Source organism: Cervus elaphus, chromosome 22 (genome assembly GCF_910594005.1).
Source record: "Cervus elaphus chromosome 22, mCerEla1.1, whole genome shotgun sequence".
Lineage (NCBI taxonomy): Eukaryota > Metazoa > Chordata > Mammalia > Artiodactyla > Cervidae > Cervus > Cervus elaphus.
The window spans coordinates 9,529,869-9,549,683 of record NC_057836.1 but is presented as its reverse complement, the minus strand read 5'-3'; the positions used below and the strand labels follow the sequence as shown (position 1 = coordinate 9,549,683).

The 19,815-nt window shown below is 56.5% G+C and overlaps 2 protein-coding genes across 2 annotated transcripts in view; both read right to left on the bottom strand.

Moving 5' to 3' along the window:
* Positions 1-10,730, bottom strand: part of NPTXR (neuronal pentraxin receptor) — a 42,307-nt gene extending 31,577 nt beyond the window's left edge. The window contains exon 1 of the mRNA XM_043880786.1: positions 10,696-10,730. Within this exon, the coding sequence (XP_043736721.1) occupies positions 10,696-10,730 (35 nt within the window). The remainder of the gene's footprint in view (positions 1-10,695) is intronic.
* Positions 8,119-19,465, bottom strand: CBX6 (chromobox 6). The gene is made up of 5 exons (XM_043881082.1): positions 18,868-19,465; positions 18,645-18,688; positions 18,419-18,484; positions 18,200-18,266; positions 8,119-13,810 (listed from the first exon to the last, which is right to left on the bottom strand). Exons 1-5 carry the CDS (start codon positions 18,934-18,936, stop codon positions 12,812-12,814), a joined length of 1,245 nt encoding a protein of 414 aa, XP_043737017.1. The 5' UTR covers positions 18,937-19,465; the 3' UTR covers positions 8,119-12,811.
* Positions 19,466-19,815: the final 350 nt, after the last annotated feature.

Below are 19,815 nucleotides of genomic sequence, written 5' to 3'. Positions count from 1 at the left end.
TGATCCCCCGTGGCAGACAGTGATACTGCCCAGAGAGGTTAGGCAGCTTATTTCAGATCACACAGCTGCCAAGTCAAGGAGCTAGGATCCTAACTCAGACATCCAAGCTCATGATCACTAGGATAGACTGTCTCCCTGGATGAGCAGGGAAGGCCTGGTAGACTGGGATGGGGTCAGGGTATGGTAGGATTGTACTGTATTTTATTGTTTAGACGAGTTACGTCTGACTCTTTTGCTACCCCATGGACTGTAGTCTGCCAGGCACCTCTGTCCATGGAATTTCCCAGGCAAGAATACTGGAGTGGGTGGCCATTTCCTTCTCCAGGGGATCTTCCCAATCCAGGGATTGAACCCACATCTCCTGCATTGGAAGGAATATTCTTTACCACTGAGTATTCTTACCACTGATAAGATCATCTGGGAAGCCCAGGGTGGGAACAGGAGATGAAGGTAAAGGGGCCTGTTAAGAGGCTGAGGCAGTGAAGGGACACACAGAATGAGCTGTGCTTAGAGGGAAGCAGGCAGAAAGAATTTTACTCTCAGTGGCTGCCCTGTTAACCTGTTCTGTTGACCCAAACTTCCCTACCTCTGGATGATACCTCGGGCATATCTCATAGCTTGTTCAGTCACTTTGGGGCTTTATCCTACTTTTAGATATTGAAACAGTCGAGTCTAATGGCAAAGCTCTAAGCTCTAGCCAAAGCTTCTCCTCTTCCCCGGCTCAAGTCTGCCTTAAACTCAAAGACCTATATAATGGGGAAGGAGGCACGGTGGGACTCTGCTCTAAGACCCCAATTTGGTCTGATCTCCCCTTGCCCTTTCCCCCACTAGTTGCCTCTGGTTTCTCCAGGGTGGGAGACTGGGGTGGGGAGGAGATAGAGGTAACAAGTCTGGTTTGTCTGGTTCAGATGTTCTCAAGAGATCAGTGTTTTTAGGTGGGTCAGATGAGCGCCTGGGAGCTGGTGCTTTTTCATTAGGGACACTTTTGTAGGTTCTTCATAGATCCCCCTATCACTAGGAATGTCCCACCTGTAGTTCCTACCTGGGCACAGCATTCCCTGGCTGGCACAACTCCTCTTCAGCACCTACCATTGAGGTCCACCCACCCAACATGAAGTCTTCCGATAAGATCATGTATCACTTCCTTGTTTCTCCCCATCCGCAATCCTCTTGGGGGCAGATCCTAATCCAACGACCTCAAACCAGCCACCTTCTGCGAAGTTCCAAGCATGGACTCCAGGAAACATGCTTGCATCCTGGCCCCCAAGTGCTGGGTTTGCCGACTGTCCCCAAAGCAGTTCAGCCTCTGCCTGCCTCGCGGAAACAGGGGACTCAGCCAGCCTCTCACCCAGTCACCCACCTCCCAAAACCCAGTGGACACCTGCCACTATGCTCTCCCATTCTCTGAAGCCCCCTCACCTGGCTTGAAGTTGGTGAGTGATGTCAACTGTCTCTAAAGACAACTCTCTTTCCCAGCTGTCTCTAAACCCCACCTCCACATGGCTTCGTAGCCCCACAGCCTGGGTGAGCTGAGGGACCAAGAGCATTCTGGTCCAGCTCCGTTGCAAGTCTACATTCTAGAATGGGCATCCTTGGTATCCATCATCCTCACCTTTGGGGTCTGGACTGAGCTGGGCAGCAGAACTGAGGAGGAAGGGAGGGATTGGAATGGTTTTTTCCATTCAGGGGTCAATTAGTCACGATGCTGAGGACTAGCTGGGAAGGGATGAGTCAAAGAGGAGGTGCGGGGTTCAGGCCCCCTGAAGGAGGGTGGTGAGTCAGGCAGACTGTGGGGGGCTGCCAATTTGCAGTCTGGAACTTGGTTTTGAACGTGGAGTCTGAGGGCCTCATAGGAGGTGGAGCAGGGCCGTTAATAGCACGGACTTTGAAGCTGGGGCTTCGGGATTTGAAGTCCAGCTCCACAAGTGTGTACCATTTGGAGCAAGTGACTCAATCTCTCTCTCCAGCTGCCTTGGCTGCACCGTGGGAGGGTTAAGGCTGGACTGAAACCCGAGTGTGCAGCTCAGAGCCTGGCCCCTGGAGCCCTCAGTAGAGTTCCCTGCAGTCCCAGGTGGAAGGGAGGATTACTCTCACCCCCCCCTCCCCATTTTATAGATGGGGAGACAGAGGCACGGAAGAGAGAAGCAATGTGCTCAGGGTCCCACTCAGATAGGCAGTCCAGCCCCAGTGACTGAGCCCTCACCAGGCTACGCAGGGAGGATGCTGGCCTGGTGGGTAAGTATGACTGCATGGGTTCACACCCCAGCTTTACCACGTAGGAATTTTTGAGCAAGTTACTTTGCCTTTCTGAGTCCTCAGCTCCTCCCTCATCTATGTGTTGTTCTCACTGTGCTCTCTGGAAGCTGAGGATTTAATGAGTCAGTCCTTGAAAAGTCCACTCTGTACTCGTTAGTTACCCTTAGAGTCATTCTGAGTTGGAAAAGATAATGAGAGGAAGCTCTCCCCTCGACTTTACAGAAGAGGTTACAGGGGCTCAGAGAGGGTGACTGACCAGCCTGAGATCACACAGCAGGCAGAGCTCAGACTCCTCCACTGTTCTTCCACCACTGACAAGCTGTTTCATGGGAGGAAGGCATCAAGAATTGTTGAGGGGGAGGCTGGAACACCGGGATGGGAAGTCAGAGGAGTGGTCAATCCTGGCCACACAGGTCAGGAAGATCTGTGTCCTTTCTTACCCATGTGGTGCTTGAACAAATGCTTTTCACATTCATTCCATTCAGTCCTCCCAAAGAACCCTGCCAAGCAAGGAGTCCTGGCCTCTTTTACTGCTGAGGAGCTTCGAGGCCTTGAGAGGGGAGTGACCTAGCCACCTGAACCTGGACAAGGGTCTTTTTACGGTGCCCGAGTTGTCAAAGGCAGGCTGGCAGATGAGCACGGGAGGGAGCCAGGGATGGTGAGAACAGTAAGCCTCCATTAGGACGCCACTGCGTGGAAACAACTGTGAGCACCCGCACGGGTGGCCCAGGGAGCCAGTGAGATGACGATCACTATAATGAGTCCCCGTGGGGGACAGAGGCCACGTGTGCCTCTTCCAAAGCGTGTCCTATTTCCTTGCTCACAGATGGAAGTATCCAAGCCTTTACAGAGAACCCCTGGGGACCTCCAAATCCACCCCAAAAGAGCATGGGGCTTGTTGGCAGGGGGGCTCATCTTTATGACATAGCACTGAGAACCCCTGCCACCTGCTCTGTCCCATTCCTAGCAGCCCACCCTGGCTGGCTCTGCAAGAGTTTCCCAGACCCTCTGGCTCATAAAGGCTGATGGCTGATATCTGTCTTTTAAATGCAGGCTCATGTCTTTGTCACCCGCTGAGCCCATTTTTTGGAAAAGACAGAGAGGACTTTGGTCTTTGGCTCTAATGATCACATTCCGTCTAGAGATCAGAGGGGGACCAGTTCCCACATCCAGCTTCAACTCAGACTGGCTGTGACCCTCTTATGTGCCCGCCATCTGACCAACACTTTCACATCCATTCTGGAATCTCACTGTTCTAAAGAGACTTCAGAAGTTTGGGGAGGGAGAAAAATGCACAGGAATGAGAGATCTGGGCTACTGTCTAAATACATGAGGTTTTGTCTTTAATTAACAGTTAAGTTTTTGCTATTGATTTTTAAATTAAACATGATCTGTGATACCAATTTCTTGAAATTTATTGGGACTGGTTTCATGTCCTACTACAGGATATTCACGATCATTTTTGGAAACCTTCGGTGTGTGCTTGAAAATAACACATCAGATGCAGGATTCTATATATGATGTTTGTTGTTCTGTGGTTTGTGGCTTGCTTCTTTGTACATTTTGTAATTTGGAATTGAGAGCTCGTGTTAGCAAGGCTTTTATCTGTGAGTAGCCCACGTGGCCTTTACTGTGGGAATGTCTCTCCAGAGAGGTTTGCCTTTGCTACTGCCACCTGCTCTGTGGGTGTAAACCACCCCGTGTTTGCTTTTTATATTAATTTCCAGACTTAGGAGTTCTGGGACCGTGTGGGCAATGCAAATTCAAACCTCAAATTTTGTGTGAGGGAATGCCTAGAGTTAGAATTTCTCAAGAGAGACTCAATTTTTATTTTTCCAACAGAGCCAAAAATGAGCCAACTTCTTTGACAACTTCTTCTGCTTTTTTTGCAAAAGGATTATTTCTTTTCTGTTTGCTCTTTCACTGAAGATATGGGTCCAGCTTTACTCAGGTGTCTTAGTTCCAAAACTCTCTCAACAGGGGCCCAAGGCCTTGTCTCCCCAAGCTCCTCAGTTGCCAAGATCAGCAAAGGTCAACAACCTCTCCACCCTTGTCCCCAAGCCGCCCACAGACCCCCCTGAAGGATTGGCAACAAGCAGTCACCCCGATTTTGGCTTCCTCTTTGTTTGTTTTTAGTCCCTGGGGATTTCTCTACTCTCTTGGAAGCTCAGTTGGGTATTTAAAAGAATGTTCTAGTTTCTTTAGTGTCTCTAGTACTGTGCAGCAGTTGGCTCTTCAAAAGCTTCCATCCGTCATACCCAAGATCCGGCTTCCATTCTTCTGCTTCTGAGTGACCCTGGGAAGTCCCTTGCTCCACGTCCTCACCAGCTGATGGGGTTCATCATCCCCCAGCCACCTACTTCACAACCTCACTCAGGTGAAAGGCATAAAGTTGGGAGAGTAGGGGTGGCAGGCAGGGGCTGTATATCCCAATGGCTTCAGCAGCTAAGCACCTAAGTCCCCGGGGGTCCTTCCAGGATGTCTGGTGATCAGTCATCTCAGAGCTGAGGGGCACCTGGGGGCAAAGGCTCTTCAGCAAAGGGACCGATTTCTCCAGCAGCACCAGGGAGGTGCCTGCTCAGTCCCTAAGTTGTGTCCAACTCTCTTTGACACTATGGACTGTAGTCCACTGCTCTTCTCTCCATGAGAATTCCCAGGCAAAAATACTGGAGTGAGTTGTCATTTCCTCCTCCAGGAGGTCTTCCCCAACCCGCATCAGGAATTGAACTCACGTCTCCTGCATTGCAGGCAGATTTTTAACCTGCTGGAGCCACTGGGGAAGCCTGAGAAAGAACTCGCTCCACGTCTCAAACCTCTGGGTGAAAATTCCTCCTGGCTCCTCTGCCTGATTCACATCCAAGGTGCCCCGAACTACACTCACCTCCCTCCCAGGCTGACTCCTCCGCCGGCTTCCCAGCCCGTGACGACAACACCCACTCCTTTACCTGCACCAGATGCCCAGGAGGTTTTTCAGAGGGTCCCTCTCACAGCACTCAAAGTCAAAGTGAAGTCGTGTACGACTCTTTGCAACCCCATGGACTGTCGCCTACCAGGCTCCTCCATTCATGGGATTTTCCAGGCAAGAGTACTGGAGTGGGTTGCCATTTTCTTCTCCAGGGGATCTTCCTAACCCAGGGATCGAACCTGGGTCTCCCACATTGTAGGCAGACGCTTTACTATCTGAGCCACCAGGGAAGTCCATAATCAAAGCCAATCACCAAATCCTCAGTATTCTAAATCTCTGTGCCCACTTCCTGTCACCCCCCTCCCACTACCTGGGCCTCATTAGAGCTCACGCAGTGATTTCAAGTCCTGGCCTATATCCCTCCTCTGACTCTCAGAGGCTCAGAGCCCATGGATGCCCAGAGGCCAGGACCCCCGCTCACTTCTGCTCCCTTCGGGGCCCCGCCCTATGGGCAAGCTGTCCCTGCTTGTCTCTCCCAGCGGAGACCTTAAGTGTGAGCCCTCAGAGGACAGCAGCTTGAACAAAGAGGGGCAGACAGGCACACAGGCTTGGGCTCTGGCTTGGGGGGCACTCGGCATTTAGATGCTGCCACTCTGACCCCCCTTCACCTCAGGTACAGCGTAACAAGGACAGAAAAAGCAGCACACTTTCAGCTTCTATGAAATGACAATAAATTTGCAAAATTGTCGTTCTCACTGCATCTCAACCCCTCCGCCTTACCTGGCTCCTAAACTTCACCCCACGGCTGACCTTCACTCCAGTGATGTCCAGGAATACGGTGGGGTGAGGGGAGGGGGCTAGTTAGGAGCACCAGCTCGGCGGGACGCCAGGGCGCCGACCCACCTCAGGCAGGGCACGCTGAGCTCCCTGAGGCCAGCTGTGTGGTCTTGCCCAAGCTTTGGCACAAACCCTCCCATCCTCCGTAAGAAGCTGCCAAGGTCACACTCATTTATTAGCAGCTAAGAGTCGGACGTAGCTGCTGAGACAGGGCACCCAGGACTTGTGACAAGGGCAGTTGAGATGCTAAACCCTGAACATGATGCTTGCAACGAGATGCTCGCCCCTGACAAGGGCAGCCCCCATGGTCTCAATCCCAGAGAGAAACGGGTGGGGTTGGGGGAAGCCCCGCTCCGCTGTGCCACCAGGGGGGCCAAGGAATTTCTTCCATTCCTTGGCTCTCCTCTGTGATGCTGGCTCATCACCCGGGGCACTGGGGAGGGTGGGCAGGGCTCGAGGAGGGGAGAGAGCTCACAGAGGCCCGACAGGCAGCCGGTGTGCTAACTACTCAGGTTATTGCTGTTTAAGTACAGAGTGGGGGTTTCGGAGAACGGAACCCTGAACTGGGCGGGATGACGAAGTGCGAGTGGGCCCGGAGGCGGCCAGCCCTGACTCAACACGGAGTCCCACCCCCCCTGCCCGACTTCTGTTTCTAGACCATTCTCGGACAGAAACACGCTCCTGTTGGGCCTCGGCCAGCTGGACGAGTGGCACTGGGGCCCCACGTCGACCGTTCAGCCATTCTCAAGCCTCGCTGACGGTGCTAACGAGGGAGGCGGACCGAGCTTGGTGACAGTTAGAGGAAAAAGGTGGACAGGGGCCTCCAGGTGTCAGGCATGGACTCTTGGGGGGCACGGTGAGGCTGGAGATGAAGACCCAGCCTGCCGTGAGCGATGGGAGGGCCAAGACCTCAGACCCGGACAGGGATGGGGGCTCAGGCAGGGCGCTCTCCCTGGGTAGAATGTCTGCGTGTGGCGGGGGGGACACACTTGGGACACAACCCTGAGTAGAGTGCGTGTGTCACAGGGGGACATGTATGTGTGTATGTGTCGGGGGGACACTTGTGTGTGCATGTGTGGTGGGGGGTACACGTGTGTGTGGCCAGGGGGGTGGGGGACACTTGGGACACAATCCTGAGGGCAGTGGGCTTCCCAAAGACTCTCAGCAGGGCTGCCAGGCCCCTGAGGTGAGGTGTCGGGAGGGCACAGCAGATCATGCAGGTTTTGTCAGAGGAGCTGGGGTCAGGACAGGTGGGGTTGGGGGCGCAGGGTGGAGACACCTTGGAGAGGCCAGCTTTGGGGCTTACACAACAAGGGGGTGGGGGCGGTGGGGAAGGGGAGGGCTGGAAGGTGACATCTGTTTCAGGCCTGATAAATGAGTGGCTATGGATGGACGGAGGTGCCGCTCACAGCAGACCTGTGAGGGGGGCTCTGGCGTCTGCAGGGGGTTGATGCTTTCAGACCCCTGTGGGCGTCCAACACGCTTCTCAGTCCATTCTTCTCATTAGAGAAGGCGCACAAGCACCCATGAAACAGGCTTCTCTGAACTGAAGCAGCTTCTTGTTAACACGGGCTATTACTGGCAAGGGAAGTATACAAGTCTGGGCAAGCTCTGGGAGATGGAGAAGGACAAGGAAGCCTGGCGTCCTGCAGTCCATGGGGTCGCAGACTCAGGTACAACTTAGTGACTGAACCACCACCACCGCTGGCAAAGGTATAGCCTGTGCCCCCCACCCCAGCCTGCTCCCTCCCAGGCTCTGTGGTGACCCGCTGACTAGGGATCCAGCCCCTGGGGGACCCCCTCTCTGCAGGTGCTGTGACTCCAACTGGGGATTGGGCAGTGGTGGGACCCTCAGCCCTCCCACATGCCCGCCAACCAGGCAGGCTCCAGGTTCCAAGAAGTGGCACACACGCACTTTACCTGTGTGGGGGGGGACTCCCTTCAAGTTTAGCTTATGAGGTGGAGGCGGGGTAGGACAGGGGGAGCTTGGAAATGGGCTGGAGCACTGGCCCCCCACTGCTGAGGGCCAGGGCCCCCCTTTCCTCGCTGCAATGGGGGAGGCATGGCCTGAGCTTTCTGGACCACAGTCCCAGCCAGAAGAAATGAGACAGACCAGGGGCTAGACCTTAGCTTCGGAATGTGACAATTTATTTGGGGGGGGCCAAAGAGGCTTTTCGCGCCCCCTTCCTGGCATTGATACAATATTGAAGAGCAGCAGAACAAAACATACAAGACGAGAGTAATCAGCACAGACCCCCCCTCCCCCGGCCCAGAAACAACCAATTCCAGAACAGAACCGAAATCCACACCCAACACAAGGCGTTTCTCCACCCGCGACCTCTGGGAGAGGAGCAGGTGGCCTGGGGGCCCAGCCCCATGCTGGGGTAGCGCCCCCCTCCCTGCATCTCCGGTCTCCCACTCACCCTACTAGTTTCCTGTCTTGAACCACTGGAGGCAAAGTTTAGCCAGCTGGGAGCTGGATGGTTGAACCACAGACAAAGGCAACAACACTTCATTTTTAAAATGAGAGAAAAAAGAGACAGCGCCCCTCCCCAAATATAGAGTTATATATGTATATTTTATATATATAGAATTCATTCGTGCACAATTCATTAAATGAGCTTTTCAAAAATTAAAAAAAAATTATAAGATACATTTCTTTAGGCTTTTGTGTTTTTAAATTAAAACCAACAAGAAGTCTCCATCTCTACTCTGCCCAATAGCAGGGGGAGGCCCCAGGACCCTTGGTTCCTTCTAGTGTGGCCTCTTGCAAGGGGTCCCTCATTAGACCACCAGCCCCCCTTTGCCTAGCTGAAGCTCTGCATACAATAGGCACTCACCCACTGCTGAAGTGGAGTGCTGACTCCTTCAAGGCGGGATAGGGTGATGCCACAGGCCTGGGAGGTGGGTACCTCAGTCTCCACCCAGCCTGTCCCCCCCATCTTGGTGTCTTGGCAACTATCAATAAGACAGGGCCAGGCTGGGGACACCCTCCCTCTGTCCTGGAGTGGTGGCCCCTAATTCTGGGCTTTCTCAATCTGAGAGGAGATGCAGACAGAAAAAAAAAAAACCACAACCTTTAAACACTTTCTTTTTTTTTTTTTTCTTTTTTTCAAAGTGATTCCTTAAACCATACAAGCCCCCAAGAGGCTGCCTTGGGCTAGTGCATGGGAGCCTGAAAGTGGAACTGACCAGGTGGGTCCCACTGTCCGGCATGGGCCAAGTGCAAAAAAAAAAAAAAACAGAAAAGAAAAAAACCTCCCAAAACACAAAACCAACAACCACCAACAAAACCCCTAAAGACACAAAAGGCAGTGTGTCCACTTGGGTCCACCCAGAGGCTAGAAAGGCTGGTGGTGTCCCAGCTCCCCGAGCCAACAGCTTCCTCCTTTGGGCTGACCTCTCACCCAAGACTGCCTGGCTCAGGGGAAGCCCCTGGCTTTGTGGTAGCTCCAGGACCCGGTCCCCACCTTTCAAAGGTTGTCCCCGAAAGGCCAGAGCAGCTGGGCTCTTCACTCTAATGAAGCAGCTTTGCCTCTCAGAGGCCAAGTTTCCTGGCCTTGGAAGTGGGGTGACCCCTCCCACTCTGCCTGCCCCACTGGGCTCAGTTGGAGCCCATTTTGATCCTGACCCCTTTGCAGGATGAGAATGAAAAGCAGCTGTGGGAGAATAGAGGCCCCAGTGCCAGCAACCTCCACCACCACTTAATCCTCAGCAGCTGCCGGGACACCAGCAGGTGAAAAGGCCATGCCGCCCAATACACCCATTTCAGACGGGCAAACTGAGCATCTGGGAGGGGAATGAGACAGAGACGGGTCCCAAATTCCCACCTCAAACCAGACACCAGACCTCATCTGTTTCCTATGACATGGGGGTGAGAACAGGGTGGCATTAAGGGGAGATGACCCCAGCCAATATTGAACAAGGAAGGAGGTCGGGTCTTGAGGGGTCTTTCACATACAAAAAATAAAGCCAACCAAACTGCAACTTCTGCTTGGTAATTAGGCAAACGGAAAAGCAGCAGCAGAGGAGGAAGGACCCACGGGAGGCTGATCTGTGCAAGTGTGGTGGGGGGCTGCGGGGCCCGACTCAGAGCCACCCTAGGAGAGAGGTAAGGAGGGCTCCACTTGCTCTTGACCTGGTGCCCACTTGGGCCCCCAGGTGAGCTGCCCGCCTGGGAACCAGCCTCTGCTGGGGAGGGCTGCACAGCTGGGGGTCAAGGGCAGCAACTCGCCTGTGGAAAGAGATGGAGCGGGCACACCCTCTCCCTAGGGCTACCCCCAACCCACCATGATCACCACCAAAGGCTCTCCCAAGTCAACAGCGCCTGTCTTCCTGACACCTGCAGCAACACCTACCTGGCCATGGAAGCTTGGGGGTGTCATGGTCACTGGGGCAATGGGGAGGGACATGCCCCCATGGGGTGGCAGTGGAGGGACCAGATGTACCAACAGGCTGGCAAAGGAATGAAGGGGGCAAGGAACCCAACTGTACCCACTCACCAGCCTTCCTGGAGAGTCACAAACGCTGGGTCCCGGCTACAGTGGGACCCCTGCTGACCGTTATCTCCCCCAATCTCAGCTCTACCTGCTTCGCCCCTGCAGCTTCTGGCAAGTTCCTTTGGGAACAGAGATCATCCTTCCATCTGAGCTGGGACAAGAGTGGAACCTGGGCTGAGCACAGGAGGGAGGGCTTACCTTGCCTCGGGCCAAGGAAGAGGGGCTGTCGCCATGCCCGGGGTGGGGGCGCCCTCCCAGCTGGGCCTGGGCCTCTGTCCACGTTCCTAACATTGCCGCCTCAGCTGTGCAATCGCTGCGTTACTAGTTTTTCTTTAAATAGCTTTCTCCCCACCCTCCCCAACCCCATAGGAATCCCACAATATTTTTTTCTATTTCTTCCCCCCCCCTTTTTTTTTTTTTTTTTTGTTTTTTGCAAAACTAATTCTTTCACTTTCCTGTCATAAAATCACCTCTGAAAACACAACTTCTTTACAAAAAAGGTCACGAATGACACGGACTCTCAGGAAAACACATTTCTATGGTCTCTGGAAACACCTGTAACTGGCACCCAGGTGGATACGCACCTGGGGTGGGGGTTGGTGGGGGGGATCCCCTCTAACGACAAGAGGAGAAATACCAGCCCTTATTTGGGGCGAAGCCAATTGGCACTTGGACGGCCACAGAGCCAACAGAAGGGCGGGATGGGGAGGGTCAGAGGACCCTGCCACAGTCTCTGGCAGGGACAGTCGGAAGACAGAGTCCTCCCCATGCTCAGGACCAAGGCATTTGTTACCCACCCGGAATTCCCTTTCTGCGTCCTCCTGACATCACGGGTTCTAAGCTGACATACCAAGAAGCCACCTCGAGCCACCAGTAAGGACTCCCACTTGTGCCAAACAGCCCAGGCAGTGCCCCAGGGCTGGCCAGCGGGGTTGCGTTCCCTGTGCCCCAGACCCCAGGTCCTGCACAGGCCCGCTCTCCGGAAGGACACCGGGCCCCCTCTTCCATCCCCAGCTTGGGCCAGCCTGCCCTCCCAGCACCAGGCCTAAAACCGGGGTTTTGGTCTTTGCCACTGGCATGGACGACTCATGTTCCCAGGCCGCAGCAGAAAACGAAGCTGCCTAGAGCAGTGGAGGCCTCCTGCTGCTTGGAGAAGGCTGGGCTGTGACAAAGCCTGGGCGATCACAAGCAAGAGAGAAGGGGCGGGGGGCTGGGGGCGAGGGGGAGAAGCTGGAGACGCTAAGAACCGTGTCCAGGCTTCCTCCTCCCCGCAAACTGCCAGGAGGAAGCAGCAGCTTGGGACGGTGGTCTGTCTCCCCTCGGCCTCAGTCCCCATCATGTCAGGCCCGACAACCCCACAGGAGAAGGGCGGGGGTTGGGCGACCCGCCCCTGCACACGCGTGCCGGGAAGCTCGGCCTCCGCAGCAAACTCCTGGGACCTGGATCAGGTCCCAGGCCCGGCTGATGGCCAGGGAGGGTCCGGGGCCCCACGCAGATACGGATACACGCGGACGCGCCTGGGTCGGCAGGCGCATGCGCAGCAGGAAGTCCGCGCCGCAGGTTCTTGTAGCACCTTTGGTTGAAAACTGAGGGACCTTTAGATGCCGGGAGGCCATGGCAGGCGAGGTTCGTGCCAGCCCCTCCCACCTTCAAGACAGAAATTAGGAAAAAGATGGGTGGGTGGGAGCCACGGGGGCCCGCTTGGGTGGTCCAAACGTGGGCCCAGCTCCTGCCGCCCTCACAAGGGAGGCGGAAAGGGGAGGAGAGGGGCCACGGCCGCCTTCAGCTCCACCTCTGTCCTGGCTTCCCCATCCCTGCCCCTCCTTCCCGGGTTATCTGGAGGAAGGAAAGGGACGGTGCCCATGCTGGGATGGGGGTCCCCTAAGGGGCCCTGCAGCTGCCGGGGGTTAGCACCGAGAAATCAGATGCTGTGCGCGAGAGCTGGAAGCAAGCTGGATAGAGACAGGACGGGATGTGGGGAGGGCAGCTGAACCCTAGGTTCTGGGGCTCCCTAGGAGCCACCCAGCAGGCCCCACTGTGCGTGGGCAAGGAGGGTGCCAAGAGACAAGAGGGAGGACTTCCCGGTGCCCTCGCCCCCCACCCCAGCCCCACCCCGTTCCAGGCCTGCCCCTCCCATTGGGCTTCAGGGGGTCTCCAACTACCCAGCCCCATCCCGGGGTCAACGCCGAGCCTTTTGAAACAAGCAAAGCACAGGCGGGGTTGTCTGAGGGCGGGGGGGTGCGGGGGCGGGAGCAAGAGTATGACTTTGGGCAGGAGGGCGCCCCCCAGTCCCCCCCTCTTGGTGGAGCCCCCCTTACTTGCTCGCCCCGCTGCTGCCACCCCCTGCTGCGGCGCCTGCTACCCCAGCAGCCACCTTCTCGAAATCCTCTGGGTTGCAGAATTCCTTGATAGTGACCGTGAGGAGGTTGCTGGTGACGTCGGTGACGACCACGTTGGAGCAGGGTGACATCTCAGGGCGCCAGTCCCCCGCCTCGGGCTCGGAGGCGGCGCCGGCCGGCTCAGGGGCGGCGGAAAGGGCCTGGCTGGCAGCTGCAGGGACCTCGGGAGGCGCCCGCTTGCTGGTGGCCGCCGCCTCGGGCGGGAGGGACAGGTCAAGCACTTCGGGCTCCCGCCAGTCGGGGACCGATGGGCTCGTGGTCTCCGGGAGCAGCTTGGGGGGCGCGTCCTCCGGCTCGGAGGAGTGAGGGGCGGGCGAGGGGCAGCCGGAGGAGCCGGAGCTGCGGGCGTCGTAGGGAGCACTCGGGGGCGCCAGGAGCAGCCCCTGGCCGGGGGAGGCGGCGAGGTCGGTCTTGCCGGCGGGCGGGGGCTGCAGAGGGCCGGGCGGGGGCTTGTTGTAGAGCGCGAACGTGCCGAACTTCATGTGGCGGACCTGCGTGCGCAGGATGCTCTCGCTGAACTTCTTGCTCTTGCCGATAACGCGGTTCCGGGACGGGACTTTGGGGCGGGCCAGGGCCCCGGCCCCCTGCCCGGCGCCGCCTGCGCCCGGGCCCTTGTCGATCACCTTCAGGTTGAGGATAATGCGGTTCCGCTTGGGCTCCCGCGGCTTGACCTTGCGATTGATGATGCGCACGGTCTCGGAGAAGGGGGAGATGGGCGGGCGCAGGCCGGGGCTGCCCCCCTGGGGGTCTGGGCGGGGCAGGGGGCGGCGGGACATGCGGTGGCAGCGGCGGATGTCCTTCTTGAGCCGGTGCACCGCAGCGCTGGAATGGAGCTTGGGCGAGGAGGCGCTGGCGCTCGGCTTGACGGAGAAATGCACATCGCTGATGCGGAGGGCCTCGGCCTGGGCCCGCGCCTGCGAGACAGAGGGAGGCAGGTGGCTGAGGGTTCGGGCTGCCCGCTGACCTCTGGACACCCCCTGCCTCGGCCACCCACGAGTACTGACTCAAGAAACAATCCTGACAGCACTTAAGAAAATCAGCCGGTGCTCCTACCCCTGCCTGAGCGATAAAAAGAAACAGGTTCAGACAGGTGATGCAAAGTGCAGAAGGCTGGGGGGCAAGGCAGACTCTTATCCAGGCCCAACTTGCAAGGCTTGACTTTCCCAGCTCAGCTGTGGGCCCGAGGGACAGACTAGTCACTGTCATTGCTGACACACAGAAGGAACTGCCAGGATGTTGCATGGAAAGAAGCCCCGGACCACTTCTGACCAGGGAAGATCGCAGCCCAGCCTGGCACTCCTCCATGGACGAATTCTTAGTGACCAAAAGCAGAGGGTGATCTCTCCCTGCCCCACCCCTCTGGGCCTGTCTGTAGACGCCCTGAGCTCTTTCTCTGCCTCTGAACAAGCTGCACCTCCAGCTCGGGCTCACCTCAACTCTGGGGGCAGACCTTTGGCCCCTCCTCTTCGCTCCCAGCCCCTGGCACTTCCCCTCCTGGGTCTGATTCATCTGTCTGCCCAGGGTCTGGCTCAGGGCCTGGGTCTGAGCAAACTGGTGCCAATGGATTTCACAGCCGGCACCTAAAACCTCCTTGGCATTGGCTTGGTGGGGATGGGCTAAGAGGTGGGATGGACCTCACCACAGTCTCTGTGCCAAGATGGCCTGGGGGCAGGATGGCTGGACAGAAGTCTGTGAGGAGCGAACAATATTTACTGTCCCAGGCTCCTGAGCCCAGCTGCACACAGTCCCAGGTGTGAAATGTGTAAAGCCCCAGGACTCTGCAGCAGCTCACCTGCTACCTCAGGGAAGGTGCAGGATGTGTGTGGCAGGGCCCTCAGAGACCCCAGGTCCAGGGCAGGAGACTCGCAAGGTTAGGTAAGCCATCCTCGGGGGCCAGTCCTTCCCTCACTAAGCAAGCACTAAGCAAGTGCTAATAAGCTGTAGCCTGGGGCTACAGCTGCGACCACACACAGCTTCTATGTCCAGGGGGGCAGCACTCCAAGGAAAAGACAAGTAACAGGCAATTAGGGTACAGGATGCTTCAATGCGAGGAAGAAAGTACAGGCTCCAGAGGAGGACAGATTAGGTCCCTGTCTTGGAGGATGAAGCATCAGTAGGAAAACAAACAAAAAACACCCTTGACTTTCCTGAGCTATGCCCCAAGCGGCTGTGGAGGCTCAGGTGGCCTGCTGAAGGGGTACTGCTAAGACCAATGGTGGAGGCAGAGAGAGCCCAGGGAACTGAAAGTAATGGCTGGACAGAGGGTAGAGATGGATGATCATTCTGGGTTCTGTACAGATACCCTGGCTCCTGGTGGGGGAGATCAGTAGGCAGTGACTGTCTTCAGCCAGGGGAGCTAGGATGGCTGAGAGGAAGGGCACATTTCCATAGGTCAGTCTCTGGGCTCCCCAAGAGTGCAATCTGTGGTTGGGGGTCTCTCCACCTCCCATCCCCACGGTGCTGGATGCTTAATCAGTACCCCGGAGGCAGCCTGGTAGACAAAACTAGAGTGTATTTGACCACAAGCCCCAGAAGAGGTTATCTGTGGACTTAGATGCTTAATAAGTGAGGATGTCATTTAGAACGTGGGAGAGGCACGTGTCCTCCAAGTTCTGTCTCAAGTCTCCTCCTGGGGTGGCTCAGTTAACAATCCCTCCAGCCACTAGGTGGCAGCAGATGAGGCCCCGACCTCCCTGTGCCAGGGCTGCCAGCTCCTCCAGCTCAGAGCCAGTGGAGCCAGGGGCTGGTTCCCTCATACCCCTTCCCAGACAAAGGCAGGGGAAAGCCAGCCTTCCTTGGCATGGCAACAAGGGCTTTTTGCAGCTTCATCCCCGAGGGAGCTTAGGGGATTCCCCACTCTTTCCAATACCCCGGGGGTTAGTGTTTATTCCCTCTGCATGCTGCTGGGGCTCCAGGACCTCTGTAATTACTGTTCTGCCAGAGTCCAGCAGTGATGCATGGTCCCTGGGGACTGGTGAAGTGTGTAGGCAAGGCAAACGTCAGATCCAGAATGAAACCCCGGCTTGGTGGGACTCCTGGGACCATGAGATAGTATATGTTACCTGCTTAGCAAAACGCCTGGCACACAGCAAGCACTTGAGAAATGTTAAGACTTACCTATCCAAGGGGTGGTGCTTTTGAGAGCAATCTTTTTCTAACATATGCCTTCCAAACATTCTACAAAAAAATTTCTTACTTTGTAATTTCTAAGTGTTTTTTCAAAAGGGGTTAGTTAGTTTACCCTCCTCCTCCTCTCCCCTCCCCAGGTGGAGAATTCTTTGAAGGTGAGACCTGGGTCTGCCTGTGAATTAAAAATGGTAACCACAGCCAATGCATTTATTGCACTCTGACTGGGTGACGGGCACAGCTCCAAGGGCTTGGCATGTACTACATCTAGATAACGTGGAAGATAAAGCCCTGGACTCCACCACTCCCTCTCTGTGATCACGAGCAAGTTATTTAACCTCTCTGGTCTCAAGTTTTTCTATGTATAAAATGGGGATAATGCAACCCACCTCATGGGCTCCTGTTCTCTTCAGAGGAGTTCCCTGCAGAAAGTGTGATTTGTTTACTATACACACTGCCTCTTGGGTTCAGACCAAGCTGATCTCCATCACCCCTTGCAAATCTCTCATGCTCCCTGAATATCTATTTCATCTCATCTCCAAATCAAGGTCCTCTCATCTGCCTCTCCGCCCCCTGCCCCACCAACTCTGCAGCCTTCAGTTTCCCGTGTGTGTCCATCTTTTTCCCTTAACCTGATGTATACTTCCCTGAGGGACAGGGTTAAGAAAAGGAGACATGATAAAGCCTGGAAGCTAGGTGATGGGAGCTCAGGTAAAATCACCTCCTTTCCCTGGGCCTTGATTTTCTCATCTTCAAAAGAGGGGATACCATTCCCTACTTCGCAGGGGGTTTTTGAGCAATAGAAAGGAGATAATCCATGTAGGGGCTCAACACTATGAGGCCCACAGCCAGAGCTACAGCTATTAAAAAAAAGAAAAGCATTCTGAATCAATCGTCATGGCCATTGCTCACTTCCCCGCTAGAGGGCACTCCAGCTGCACTGTCAGAGGCTGTCACACAGCCCACGGGCCTCCAGCTGCTCTGCCCCATCCCTCCCGAGAAACATCAAGGGTTAAGATTGCTCCACGGATCTCCTAAAATGTGTGTAATTTGGAGACAAGGGTCACAGAAGGATGTAATTCTGGAAACCATTATTTCTTTCACTTCTGCTTTAAGTCCGAGGCAAACTTTATACCCATGTACAGTCCTTTTGAGGGAGGTGGGAGGCTGCAAAGTCCACCAACTGGGCTTTGAGCCTTTCGAACAGATTGGAGATTCTGAGGCCCTGCCATTCTGCACAGCCTTTTTTTCTGCAGAGTCCCGTCTGCCCTGCCCATGCCAGCTGCCACAAAGTCACAGGTTGTCGGGGTGGGACGGGGCCTTGAGAAAATCTTAGCACTAGTGGGGAAGACAGTGCTTGCCCATGGAGACCGCCTGCAGCTTTGCCTGCCATCTGGGTCATCTCGACTTCCCTTTCCCAGACTCTGTTCTTTCTCATTAAAAAAAAAATAAACACCAAAACCCTCTAAGATGGCTTCCTTTGGAGCTAGGTCTCCCTCCCTTGCCAAGGCCAATGTGCCATGCTTTTATTCTCTCTCCCTCCATCCTCATTAGAACCTCCAGACACAGCCAGAAGTGGGGCTAACAGAACCAGTGGCCCAGCCTGGGTGATAAAACTCCAAGTGAAGTGACTTAAGGTCAAATTTAAGTTCGATCCTCCTGTCGGAAGGGAAGGCATGCAGAACAAATCTGAGAGGCAAGCTGGAGACAGGGAGGCAGCCCCCGACCCTAAAAGCCTCTCCCTGTTCCGATGAGGGGGATCATATCCACTCCTCCTCTGGACGTGAATTCCAGGTAGAGCCCCACCACTCAAGGCTGGGGGAGAGCAGGGCTCTCACGTGCAGAGGCCACCTCCCTGCCACCCCCGCAGGTGGACCGCTCCCACCTGCCTCATTCACCCTCTTTCTGCTGGCCTCCCCAGACCCTGGTTTTGTGAACAAGGATCATCCTCCCTCCTCGTCCCCATTCCCAGGCCCCTCTTGCAGAGAAGCTGGAGCTGGCCAGGGCCGCCTGCCAGGGGCTCGTCGGGGGCTCACAACCACCCCCTGCCCAGCTGGGGCCCCCTCTAGAAAGGCCCGCCCGCCTGGGCGGCCGCGGATCTGTCCCTCCCCTGCAGGCCCCGTGTTGCGCCCGGGCTAGGGGCCCGAGAGGGGGCTGCTGGGGCTGGGCCAGGTTACCTTCAGGAGGAAAGTTTTGGGTTTGGGTCCCCTCTTCTTGGGCCCATACAGCTCACGCTCCCGCTCCCTGCGGCCGAGAAACACCCGAGGTTAAAAAGGTTAAAAACGATCCCCTTCCCGGGCCCCACTCCGCGCTGCCCTCCCCGGCCCTCCCGCTTCCCCGCGCGGCGCCCCAGCCGAGCCTCGGCCCCGCCGCCCCTGCCAGCTTCCCAAACTCACTTCTGTTCGAAGGCTGCAATGAGCCGCGAGTCCAGGATGTTCTCTTCGGGCTCCCAAGTGCTGTACCTGCCGAGTTACACATGCACAAAATAAAAAACAAAACCAGAGAGGCAGAGGCACATGCGAGTGAGCAAATGTGCGCACCCCCCCAAGGTAAAAAAAAAAAAAAGGCCCCGGTGTCCGCTGCCTCCCTTCCCCCCTCGCTCCTGGATCCCGTGACACTCACTTGATGGCCCACCCCTTCCATTTCACCAGGTACTCGATGCGTCCCTGAAAAAGAGAAGGAAAAAAAGGGGAGAGTGGGGGTGGGGAAGATGCGGGGACGCGAGGAGGCGACGGCGCGGGGGTGGGCGAGAGAGCCCGGGTTAGCGGGACCGCTTCGCCTAGCTGGCCCACGGACTCGGGCCTCGGCTGCGGGGCGAGGCGTCCCGCCCTGAGAGGCGGCTCACCTTTCGGATCCGCCGTTTGATGATAGATTCGGCCGCGAAGACCCGCTCGCCCACTGCAGACAGCTCCATCTTGCTCAGCGGCACCCACAGCCCATAATACTCCCTGCTCCCGCGGCCGGTGCTGCACCGCTCGCGCACGCGCCGCAGCGCTCAGGCTCGGCGGGCGGGCTCGCGGCAGGGCGCGCGCTCGCGTTCCAGCTGCGGGCCGTCACGTGACCCTCCGGGCTGGTGCGCCGTTGCCAGGACCTCCTCCTCCCCCGGGGCGGTTGCTAGGGAAAGTGAGCGCACGCGGGGCCGGGGCGCGCGCTGGCTCTTAAAGGGGCCTAGCCTGGCTCGGGGAGCCGCGGCCCCGAAGTCAGGGAAGGAGATGCTTGGCCTGCGGGAAGCCGGGTTGCGGACAGTGCAATCTTACAAACACTTTCTCATTCTCCCCTCCATCTTCCTGGCCCCCGACCGCTGACTACCTCTCCCTCTTAACCCTTCCTTACAAGTCACTCCTAGGCCCTGGGCGGGGAAGCGGGGTGGAATTTCTACAGTCGCTGCTCAACCTCCCAGCAGAAGTTTGCAAACAGTTAAATATGATACAGCAGAAATGCATTTGCTGTTGCCTTGCCAGGCCCTGCGGGAATTTCTTTAAAACACTCCCCCCCCCCTCCATTATTTATGTATTCGTGGGAGTATGGTTTTGTAACCAGTTCAGATGAATTAAAACAAAAACGCCACCGCAGGAAAGGGTGGAGGGAGGCTGTGAATGGGGCCAAGGAACGTCGGGGTGATCCCTTGGATTTGTTTTCGGCCGGGGTCTTGGGCGGGCACCTGCCTTCACCGGGAGGGAGGTCGGGTGAAGACGCAGCGAGCAAGATGTGGCGGTGGTTGGGGGGTGGGGGGTGGGGGGTGGGGGGTGGGGGGTGGCGGGGGGGGCGGCGGTCCAGGGAGGAGAGGCCGCGG